Source organism: Bufo gargarizans, chromosome 2 (genome assembly GCF_014858855.1).
Source record: "Bufo gargarizans isolate SCDJY-AF-19 chromosome 2, ASM1485885v1, whole genome shotgun sequence".
Taxonomy (NCBI): domain Eukaryota; kingdom Metazoa; phylum Chordata; class Amphibia; order Anura; family Bufonidae; genus Bufo; species Bufo gargarizans.
In genome coordinates, this window is record NC_058081.1 from 398,446,277 (window position 1) to 398,459,009 (window position 12,733).

General features: G+C 44.0%; 1 protein-coding gene across 1 annotated transcript; it reads right to left on the minus strand.

Moving 5' to 3' along the window:
• Positions 1–8,797: 8,797 nt before the first annotated feature.
• LOC122925927 lies at positions 8,798–10,096 on the minus strand. Its single transcript, XM_044277271.1, has 3 exons — positions 9,771–10,096; positions 9,378–9,698; positions 8,798–8,984 (listed from the first exon to the last, which is right to left on the minus strand). Exons 1-3 carry the CDS (start codon positions 10,094–10,096, stop codon positions 8,798–8,800), a joined length of 834 nt encoding a protein of 277 aa, XP_044133206.1.
• Between the last annotated feature and the right edge of the window lie 2,637 nt (positions 10,097–12,733).

Genomic DNA, 12,733 nt, shown 5'->3' on the forward strand with positions numbered 1-12,733 from the left:
ACTAAAGTGAAATGATGAATGGTATGCAAACTGATGTTTGTTAAGGAGGCTCCCAGTGTTCAAACAGAGCTGGTGGGAAGTATGATCAACCATATCATGGTCTTATCTATGACATGTTTAGTCACATACATTCATCATTCACTTGAATCTTCCTGGCCACAGCCATACCTGCTGAAAATACTTCATGACAGTAAAGTCACTATTGTGTTCTTAACTAGGGACAACCTCCACATTCCAATTATGAGGCTTTACTATTAGTGTAATGATAGGGTGTGGTATTCTCAGGTGCTTGTGTACATATGAAGAACACATGGGAAATGAGAAGAAATCACATATTGCTAACACCATGAGAAATGCACACTTCCGTCTTATTATTAGAGCAGTTTTGCCTGGAGTGACAAAACAATAAATTTGGATTATATCACAGTATGCTCCTTATTCCAAAATTAATTAGAGGGAGCATAAACCCTTTTTCATTTCAGCTTTTTAATATAAGTGCATTTGTATGTGAATGGGTGGGGATAGCTGTCAGTACAAAGAATGCAAGAGGGTTTTCAGGATCAGCAACTCAGCTTTTATGTTTTTCACACATGCAATGCCTTTGTTTTTTTAACTTACTGTTTTGGATTTGTGCTACAATGTCATCACAAAATGTGCAGTCCTAGAGAAGACAGCACCACCACAGTGTAAACCATTCTGTCTAGTTTAAACCCTTAAGGATACGGCCATATTTCACCTTAAGGACCGGGCCATTTTTTGCAAATCTGACCAGTGTCACTTTATGCGGTGATAACTTTAAAATTCTTTTACTTATCCAGGCCATTCTGAGATTGTTTTTTCGTCACATATTGTACTTCATGACACTGGTAAAATGAAGTTAAAAAAAATCATTTTTATTTATTAAAAAATACCAAATTTACCAAAATTGTGGAAAAATTTGCAAATTTCCAAGTTTCAATTTCTCTACTTCTATAATACACAGTAATACCTCCAAAAATAGCTATTACTTTACATTCCCCATATGTCTACTTCATGTTTGGATCATTTTGGGAATGCTATTTTAGTTTTTGATGGACTGGTTTATTTACGACATGTAGAAACATAGAACATAGAAACATAGAATGTGTCGGCAGATAAGAAGCATTTGGCCCATCTAGTCTGCCCAATATACTAAGTACTATGAATAGCCCTTGGCCCTATCTTATATGAAGGATGGCCTTATGCCTATCCCATGCATGCTTAAACTCCTTCACTGCAGCTACCACTTCTGCAGGAAGGCTAGTCCATGCATCCACTACTCTCTCAGTAAAGTAATACTTCCTGATATTACTTTTAAACCTTTGCCTCTCTAATTTAAAACTATGTCTTCTTGTAGCAGTTTTTCTTCTTTTAAATATTCTCTCCTCTTTTACCTTGTTGATTCCCTTTATGTATTTAAAAGTTTCTATCATATCCCCTCTGTCTCATCTTTCTTCCAAGCTATACATGTTAAGGTCCTTTAATCTTTCCTGGTAAGTTTTATCCTACAATCCATGTGCTAGTTTAGTAGCTCTTCTCTGAACTCTCTCCAAAGTATCAATATCCTTCTGGAGATATGGTCTCCAGTACTGCGCACAATATTCCAAAGGAGGTCTCACTAGTGCTCTGTAGAGCGGCATGAGCACCTCCCTCTTTCTACTGGTAATTCCTCTCCCTATACACCCAAGCATTCTGCTAGCATTTCCTGCTGCTCTATGACATTGTCTGCCTACCTTAAAGTCTGAAATAATGACCCCTAAATCCCTTTTCTCAGATACTGAGGTTAGGACTGTATCACTGATTTTATATTTTGCTCTTGGGTTTTTATGCCCCAGGTGCATTATCTTGCACTTATCAAAAATAACATTTTAGTTGCCAGATTTTTGACCATTCCTCTAGTTTTCCTAAATCCTTTTCCATTTGGTGTATCCCTCCAGGAACATCAACCCTGTTACAAATCTTTGTGTCATCAGCAAAAATACACACCTTACCATCGAAGCCTTCTGCAATTTCGCTGATAAAGATATTAAACAATATGGGTCCCAGAACAGATCCCTGAGGTACCCCACTGGTAACAAGACCAAGGTCTGAATATACTCCATTGACTACAACACTCTGTTGTCTGTCCCTCAGCCACTGCCTAATCCATTTAACAATATGGGAGTCCAAGCCCAAAGACTGTAATTTATCGATAAGCCTTCTATGTGGGACAGAATCAAAAGCCTTACTAAAGTCTAAATAAGTGATGTCTACTGCACCTCCACCATCTATTATTTTAGTCACCCAATCAAAAAAATCAATACGATTAGTCTGACATGTTCTCCCTGAAGTAAACCCATGCTGTTTTTCATCTTGTCCATTCACACGTCCGTTTTTTCTTTCCTGATCTGTTCCGTTTTTCCAGGAACAGATCAGGACCAGATCTGGACCCATTCATTTTCAATGGGTCCTGGAAAAAAATCGGACAGCACAATGTGTGCTGTCCGTTTCCGTTGTTCCGTTCCGCATGTCCGTTTAAATATAAAACATGTCCTATTATGTTCCTGAAAAATCGGATCCTGGTACAATGCAAAGTCAATGGTTCCGCAAAAAACGGAAGATATTCGGATGTCATTCCGTATGTCATCCGTTTTTTGCGGATTCCGTTCCTGGAAATTAAATCCTGCCCACAGAAACCAAAGGGGAAGGGCTTGGCAGAGCTGGATCATCTTTTTTTTGAATCTGACTGGATAGAAAAGTTGACAAGATGCCAGTCTATGATGTGGAGCGTTTAATTACCCTGATAGAAGAGCGGCCCAACCTATGGGATACGCGATTGGACTCCTACCATGACCGAGTCCTGAAGGATAGGTCCTGGGAAGAGATCGCTCAGGAATTAGATGGGGAATTTTCCAAAGCAGACTCAAAGAAGCGGCACATCATCAGTGAGTAATTTATATATGTATATATGTCTGCTGTCATATTTCTTGTATGAAGTACATGTATTCAGGAATGTGAAAACTATGGCTCTACAAACTACTACTACTCCTCCTATGACGTGCTGTGTAGAGTAGTAGTTTTTCAGCATTTGGAGAGCAGCAGACTGACCATGCTTTCCATATAGCATAAAGATCCAGCTGCATATTCTTGCTTTGTTTGGCTTTGCAAACTATTCAAATCCTTACGTCTTTGAATTTTACTTTGCAAACCTGTGCATAGCAAGGCATTACTACACATCTGCATATGCATGCTTTTTTACTGGTTTGCAAACATTTTAACCCCCCCGTCCTAGATTTTTACTTTGCAAACCTGTGCATAGCAAGTCATTAATATACAGCTGCATATGCATGCTTTTTGCTGGTTTGCAAACATTTTAAGCCCCCAGTCCTAGATTTTTACTTTGCAAACCTATGCATAGCAAGGCATTATTAAACAGCTGCATATGGCTACTTTTTTTGAGGCCTTGCAAACATGTTAACTCCTTAGAGCATGGCTGCTCAAGGTGTGGCCATCCAGCTTTGGACAATCTACAACTCCTAACATGCCATGCTATAGGCTGATAGCTGTCGCCTGTGCAGAAATGCTGGGAGTTGTAGTTTGGAAACAGCATGAGGGCCTGAGGTAGTGCATGCCTGCCTTACAGATAATACAGTAAATTGAGGAGATGAGTGTTTGAATACTGTTTAAATCTCAGATATGTTTTTTTTTTTTTTAATCAGGAAAATTTTAAATATATGTTGTTGTTTTTGTCTTTTTTTACCTAGTCAGCAAAATTAAAAACCGCTGGTACTCGTGCCGCGACCAGTTTAAGCGCGAAATGAATCAGCGGCAAAGAAGTGGCGACGGTTCCTTGGCCAAAAAGCCATATTTGTATACGGCCAACCTCCAGTTCTTGCGCCCAATCATGGAAACTCGACCGTAAGTAATGTTTTTTAAAGATAAAATTTCAATGTCACCTTGATGATTATAGTTTGGTGCCTTCAGGCTACTTTCACACTAGCGTTCGATCGGATCCGTTCTGAACGGATCCAATCATAATAATAACGACGTAGGCTCCGTTCTGAACGGATCCGTCTGCATTATATTCGCAAAAAAAAGATAAGTGTGAAATTAGCCTGAGCGGATCCGTCCAGACTTTTACATTGAAAGTCAATGGGGGACGGATCCGCTTGAAGATTGAGCCATATGGTGTCATCTTCAAGCGGATCCGTCCCCATTGACTTTAGTCTACTTTCACACTAGCGCTTGATCGGATCCGTTCGGAACGGATCCGATTATATTAATGCAGACGGAGGCTCCGTTCAGTACGGATCCGTCTGCATTAATAACTTTGAAAAATGTATAAGTGCGCAAGATGCCTGAGCGGATCCGTTCAGACCTTCAATGTAAAGTCAATGGGGGACGGATCCGCTTGAAGATTGAGCCATATTGTGGCATCTTCAAACGGATCCGTCCCCATTGACTTACATTGTAAGTCTGGACGGATCCGCACGGATCCGCACGCCTCCGCACGGCCAGGCGGACACCCGAACTCTGCAAGCAGCGTTCAGCTGTCCGCCTGTCCGTGCGGAGGCGAGCGGAGCGGAGGCTGAATGCCGCCAGACTGATGCAGTCTGAGCGGATCCGCTCCATTCAGACTGCATTAGGGCTGGACGGCTGCATTCGGGTCCGCTCGTGAGCCCCTTCAAACGGAACTCACGAGCGGACCGACGAACGCTAGTGTGAAAGTAGCCTAAATGTGTACGGATCCTTTTGCAGTTACACAATATGGTGCAATTGTAAACGGATCCATTTCACATCGCCTTTCAATGTAAAGCCAGGAGTCCCTATTAATATACCATTGGATTTGAGTTTTCGCAAATCCAATGGGAATTGTTAACTTGAATCGTTCCCATCACCCTGAGAGAGCCTGTATGTTATAATAAACCAGGCATGCTCAACCTGTGGCCCTCCAGCTGATGCCAAACTACAACTACCAGCATGCCAGAACAGCATACAGCTATCAGCTCACAGCAGTCCAACGTGGGAGTTTTAGTTGGACAATAGCTTGATGGCCGCTGGCTGAGCGTGCCTAGAATATACCATTGGATGTAAGTTTGTTTGTAATAACTCTGAAACTGCTAGACGTTTCCAGGATCAGCATGTTTGTCAAATAATAATCTAATTGGATTTTTTTATTTCCTTGAATAATTAACTTTAATAAAACTTTAAAAATGATTTCTCAGAACCGTGGATAACCTCAGTCAAGACCCGGTTGAAGTGGAAGCGGCTTCTGGACCTTCTTCCAGTGAGAATCCAACTGCCCCTCCATCCTTGGAAGGAACTCCACCGTTGGCAACGGTCACAGAAGGAACGGTCACCCCCGAAAATATTGCTGGGCCACAGCAGATAAACACCCAGCGTCGTGCCTCGGGTAGGCGTAGGGGTCCCCCTCCACCCGATTCTGCTTTAGATACTCGAACCATTGTTGAATCAAGGGTTATGGAGTATTTAAACCAGAATCGTGGTGAGAGTCCTGATGAAACCATGGTGAAAAGTTTGGTGCCCCTACTTAAAAAAGTACCCGAGGAACGAAAAGCTCGGTGTCTATCTGCTGTGGCACTTCTAATGGACCTTTTTGCTGGTCCTCAAGAACCTATTGCGACAGTCCACAATTTGGAGCGGGATCGCGATGAGATGCTCAATTGGAGGCCATTTGGGCAAAGATTTTCTCATCATCCACCCTCATCACAGTATTTTCTTGGAGAAACCTCTACCCAGGGGAGTTACCAAGCTCACCATGGACACCCCAGGTCTTCCGAGGGATCTCGTCCCCAAAGTTCTAATACCGGCCCTTTTACAAGGGAATTGTTTGATCTCTAATTTTATCAAGTTAAAAGAAAAAAAAATTGTTGTTGAATAAATGAGATTTTTCATTTAAATCTGTCTAATAATTTTTATTTACACAATTAAAGATAATAGCATAAAGGTTTTTCAATTAAAGTTCAACACACATTTGGGAAAAATTTAATAGTGAAAAAAAAAAATTATGTGGAGACAAAAGCACAATTCCAAAACACATTTAAACCATTTGTGTTCGGATCGGCTATCAGAAAGGTGTCCCTAACCTATCTAACCCTATCTTCAACAAGCAGTAGAATTGTGCCGTAACTGCTGCTGTAGGGCAGCCTAAAGGGGGCCACCCCTATATGAAGTGACTGTAAGATGGCGTGGGTGGGTGAAATCAGCTGAGCCGTCGTCAGCCTAGGCCTACAGGAGCCTATAAATAGCCTAGTACCCACCCAGCCTGGCCTCACAGGTGCAAGTAAGTAGCCGTGTAATCAGCCTCTCCTCTCACAAATACAGCAAAATACTAGTATTTTGCTTAACACTTGTGTTCGGATCGGCTATCAGAAAGGTGTCCCTAACCTATCTAACCCTATCTTCAACAAGCAGTAGAATTGTGCAGTAACTGCTGCTGTAGGGCAGCCTAAAGGGGCCAAAAAGCATGGACCTTATTTAGAGTAAATATATACATACCATTACGATGCCCGCTTTGAACGCCGAAAACTCCGCCCGATGAAGGTGCGGAATATACCGTACATATCAGCGACTTCTATATACCTTACCTCTTTGTCACGTGCCGTTGTTTTAGGAGGTAGCTAAAGTTGATGTTTTGAAAGAGCGGTCGGTAGTCAGAAACGATTTACCCCTATGTTGACGATCATATGAACGTATTGCAAGAAGGTCTGAACCCGGGAGCTGCGGACTGAAATAACAATGGTGAATGTGATAGAAGACTTAATGAAGTCCAACCATTCGCTAAGGGCCCTGCTCGGACACCAACTATTGCTGGTAGCAAATACTACACCTATACTTATCCCCCAGGCCACTGCTTAAATTATTTCTTATTATTAATAAAGGACCCAAAAACTTAGAGGATGGCATATGCCGCTTAACTCTGATAATGGATCGGGACGTAATCACCTGTAGTCGTGACAGGATTTCGTAATTGCCTGAAGACGTGACAGGACTTATTAACCTGTAGACGTGACAGGATTTCGTAATTGCCTGAAGACGTGACAGGACTTATTAACCTGTAGACGTGACAGGATTTCGTAATCGCCTGTAGTCGTGACAGGACTTATTAACTGCCAGGCGCGAGAGACCCTAATGGCGGGGCCAGGCGTCTGCGAGGGAAGAAATGTAACCTGAAGGAAAGCAGCTATGTTCATTAGGAGAACGGTATCAGAGCGGTGCACTGACTGCCCCCGAGAAAATACTGAGTAACCATGATGTAGCAATGAAAAGAAAAATGCGGCCTTAAGTGGAAGCCGAAGTGATGTATGAACAGGTGGGTGAACGCAGCTCTGGATGTGAGTAGTGCCTGAAACATGGTATGGGCCCAGCTGTGAGCATGAAGAGCACTGTATAACGCAGCTGTGAATGCAATCTGAGCTAACAGGGTATCAATGTTATGCAACAGCAACGCATGAACGCAGCTCTAGTGGTGAACAGAGTATAAATTGTAAATGCAGACACATGGACATAGCTATGAAGGTAACGCCCCCACATAATGCTGCAGGCTTTTTTTTTTTTTTTTTTTTTTTTTTTTTCGGGATGGTCACCACAGCACCACCAAAAGAGAAAAACAAAAAACAAAACATAAACGTGTATCAACATGAACCTTGAAGCAACGACAATAAGGCAACATATAATGCACCTATACCCCAGCACAGAACCGCTGACACATGCGTGCCCATAACATACAGTTTATAGATAAACCACTCTTACCTATAGGAGCATCAGAACTCAAATGCGGGCGCCTCGACTGATCTGCGTGGATCCCCACATGCAGACCCCTGGTATACATACCCCAACTCCTTGCATGTTTGGCGTTACCTACGGATGTGCCCCTGCATGTTAAAAACACACTTTTTTTTTTTTTTTTTTTCCCAATAGAGGAAACCTGCGACCATACCTACACCAGGCACCTGCTAGGCCAACAACTATATGCAATGACCCCCAACAAGCCCCTAGACAGCCGAGCATTCCCTAGACCGTTAGCACCCCGCTCTGCTTTGAACCAGAGTACTGCGCATCGCATGCCGCCCTGTAGGCACCATGCCATCAAATGCAATACCACAGCATTTTTTATTTTTATTTTTTTCCTTACCATTGATATAAAACACAGCGTGCATGACTTGAACCAACTAACAACCCTCATTCAACCGTTTAGCGCCCGACTCTGCTACATCTCAGAGCGCTACATGTCGCGGACCGCAGCGTTGGTCCCGTGCAAACCACTCCGATCCTACCGTGAATACCAGCGCCCTGCTAAGACATTCTGCCATCGCCCAGCCGTAAGGAGCCTCCACACCATGCTGCTGTATCCTAGAGCTGACTCACAGGTAGTGAAATCAGCTGAGCCGTCGTCAGCCTAGGCCTACAGGAGCCTATAAATAGCCTAGTACCCACCCAGCCTGGCCTCACAGGTGCAAGTAAGTAGCCGTGTAATCAGCCTCTCCTCTCACAAATACAGCAAAATACTAGTATTTTGCTTAACACTTATTAATAAATGTTATTTAGAGGTATTTGAAGGTATTTAATACAAAAAAATGTAAAAAAAATTAAAACACTATCACCCAAATTTGATATAATGATAGTCATTTGTCAAATATTAAATACCTCAGCTCGCAAGCCCACGTCAAGGGTCTTCATTATCTTGCGAGTCCCTAAACTAAACTAACAACAGGGGATCTAACTAAACTAAGAAAATGTAAATTTGAATAGTAATTTGGAAACCAGATTCAAGCTGAAATCAACGACTTCCACGGATGGCTTCCAATTGCCACGGTAATGCCCCCTCTGGACTGCTGAAAAAGTCGGCATAGAAATCCCGAACAGCTAGCCCAGCCGTTCCCGGTCTTCCAGTCCGACTGAGATCAAAATTGACTGAAGATGGCACATTTTGACCCAAATCAGCATCAGCGGAGGCATCATGTATCCTGGTGAAGTTGTGCAGCACTACACAAGCCTGTATCACCAGGGTGGCATTGTCCGGATTCATTTGTATGGATGACATGAATACTCTCCACTTACTGGACAGTATTCCAAAAGCGCACTCCACATACCGACGGGCGCGAGTCAATCGATAATTGAAGATACGCTTCCTGTCATCCAGATCGCGTCTAGGGAAGGGCCGCATCAGGTGATGTGACAATGCGAATCCTTCATCTGCCACGATCACAAATGGAGCCGGCGGACCTGCAGATCCGGGTAGTCTTCTTGGCTCTGGCAGGGCAAGCTGGTTTTCACGAAGCCGTTCACCCATTCTGGAAACACTAAAGATGCGGCTGTCTGAAGTGCTCCCGTAGGCCCCGATATCCACAATTACAAACTTGTAGTTACTGTCAACTAAGGCCATCAGCACTACAGAAAAATATTGTTTGTAATTGAAGAACCGGGACCCTGAGTGAGGCGGTTTCTTCACACGGATGTGCTTTCCGTCCAGTGCCCCAATGCAGTTTGGAAACTGCGCGGATTGGAAAAAACCCTCGGCGATACGAAGCCAATCTTCCGCCTTGGGGGTGGGCATCACCGCATCTCTGAGTCGCTGCCATATGACTTTACACGTATGGCAGACAATCCCAGAGATAGTTGAGATCCCTAGCAAAAATTCAAAGTGCAGCGATGCAAACGAATTTCCAGTTGCAAGGAATCTGTGGAAAAAAAAAAAAAGGTTTAGTTCAATTAAAATACACAAAATATTCACATTACCGAAAAAAACTTACCTCAACGTGACAATAAGCCTTTGTTCGGCAGAGATGCTGCGCCGCATGCTAGTGTCCCTGAAGTTAAGGTCAGGGTGGAGAGACGTCAAAAGGTGATCAAATGACTCCATGGACATACGGCAAAAATTGTGAAACTTGAAGGGGTCTTGACGCAGATCATTATAAAGTGTGTGAAATTGTCCCTTCTGAATTCTCTGCGCAACAATGGGATGAATCCAGTGTCTCCTCCTCCTCCTCTCCGGTTCTTCTTCCAACATTGGTTGTTGTTGTCCAAATAACCGAAATAGGACCCAATGGAACAGAACTCCACAAATATCCTTCGGCATTTTATCGCAGTAGAGTATGCACGGAAAAATGGCTATACAGCAAAATTTCCACACAGAGCTCTTTACCTCACGATGAACCAAAGAAAATGGCACCTGAGGTAATCATATCTTGTCTTTTTATTCACTTTTTTTTTCACTTTTTTTCAAAGAAATCCAAATAACTATTTGCTTCCAACTTTAGACATCTATCCGTTTTTTGCGGATCCGCAAAAAACGGATGACATACGGAAACATTTTCAGGAACAACGGATCCGCAAAAAACGGACAGAAAATCGGATTATAGAAAAATCAGGACGTGTGAATGTAGCCTAAGTATGGTTTCCATTAATTTCCCCACTATTGATGTCAGGCTTACTGGCCTATAGTTGCCCGATTCCTCCCTACTACCTTTCTTGTGAATGGGCATAACATTTGCTGATTTCCAATCTTTTGGGACGACTCCTGTTACCAGTGATTGGTTAAATAAATCTGTTAATGGTTTTGCTAGTTCCCCGCTAAGCTTATTTAATAGCTTTGGGTGTATCCCATCAGGCCCTTGTGACTTATTTGTATTAATTTTAGACAGCTGACTTAGAACCTCTTCCTCTGTAAATACACATGCATCAAAAGATTCATTAGTCTTCCTTCCTAACTGAGGTCCTTTTCCTTCATTTTCCTTTGTAAAAACTGAACAGAAATATTTTTTGAGGCAGTCAGCTAGCTCTTTATCTTCTTCCATATACCTTCCTTCTTTTGTTTTTAGTTTGGTAATTCCTTGTTTTAGTTTCCTTTTTTCATTTGTATCTGAACAATGTCTTATCGACTTTTTTCACAGTTTGAGCTAATTTCTCTTCTGCTTGTGCTTTAGAAGCTCTTATAACTTGCTTGGCCTCTCTCTGTCTAATCTTATAAATTAGGTAAGGTTCTGGACGGGGTCGCTCTTATCAGGGCGCGTGGTCTGTGGCAGTGGCGTACCGCCCATAGAGGCAGACCACGCCACTGCTATGGGGCCCGCGGCACTGGGGGGCCCGTAGCGCAGATAAGGCCCCGCCCACTCATGACCTGCAGCCGGCTATGCGGCTGCTTTTCTCCCCAGGGCCCCCCCCATGTTTAGCTGAATCGCCTCCCAGAGGCGCGGCTAAGGCCCTAGACACCCGCCCCCCTCCTCAGCGCCGCGCTCTGACTGCAAATACCCGATCTTCCTCTCGTCGGCGTCCCAAATCCCGCGCAGGCGCAGTGCCGGCGATTGCCTGCGCCTGCGCTCTGATAATACGGCTGAGGGCAACAGCTTCAACATCGTCACTGGGCATGCGCCGAGCCCAGTGACGATGTTGAAGCTGTTGCCCTCAGCCGTATTATCAGAGCGCAGGCGCAGGCAATCGCCGGCACTGCGCCTGCGCGGGATTTGGGACGCCGACGAGAGGAGGATCGGGTGTTTGCAGAGCGCAGCGCTGAGGAGGGGGGCGGGTGTTGAGGACTTAGCCGCGCCTCTGGGAGGCGATTCAGCTAAACATGGAGATGTTAGAGTTTTCATATTTAGGCGGGCACGGCACTTCAGAGGGGCACCGTTCCTGCATTTGCATATCCTAAGAATCGATTTTTAGAAGAAAGGACAAGACTGACATGGAAAAGAAGAACACAGATGGAAAAAAGGTACTTTATTAAACATGGATCCATGAGTACCTTTTTTCCATCTGTCTTGTTCTTTTGATTGTGAGTCTTGTCATTTCTTCAAAAAATCGATTGTTATGATATGTAAATGACGCTGTAAGGAGCCCAGAGGGGCGTTATTCTTTCTCCACGGTGCCCAGGAACGCCCCTCTGAAGTGCCGTGCCCGGCTAAATTTGAAAACTAATAACGCCTCCAAGTTCATCTAAATCGCCTCCCAAATCCGATCCTCCTCTCGCTGGCATCCCAAATCCCGCGCAGGCGCAGTGCCGGCGATTGCCTGCGCTATGATAAGATGACTGACGGCACTGCGCCTGCGTGGGATTTGGGATGCCGGCGAGAGGAGGATCGGATTTGGGAGGCGATTTAGATGAACTTGGAGGCGTTATTAGTTTTCAAATTTAGCCGGGCACGGCACTTCAGAGGGGCGTTCCTGGGCACCGTGGAGAAAGAATAACGCCCCTCTGGGCTCCTTACAGCTTCATTTACATATCATAAGAATCGATTTTTTGAAGAAATGACAAGACTCACAATCAAAAGAACAAGACAGATGGAAAACAGGTTCTCTGTTAAACATGGATTCATGAAAAAAAAATTGGGGGTAAATTGCTAGTGACAGATTCCCTTTAAGGCAACTTTCACACTTGCGTTCAGAACGGATCCGTTTGCATTAACATGAACAAAAAAAACTAACATTTTTTTTTTTTGTTCATGATAGTGCAAACGGATCCGTTTTGACTTTACATTGAAAGTCAATGGGGGACGGATCCGTTTGAAAATTGAGCCTTACTGTGTCAACTTCAAACTGATCCGCCCCCATTGACGTCCATTGTAACTCTGGACGGATCCGTTTGCCTCCGCACGGCCAGGCGGACACCCGAACGCTGCAAGCAGCGTTCAAGTGTCCGCCTGCTGAGCGGAGGACAGACGGAGCCATACTGATGCATTCTGAGCGGATCCGCATCCACTCAGAATGCATTAGGGCTGGA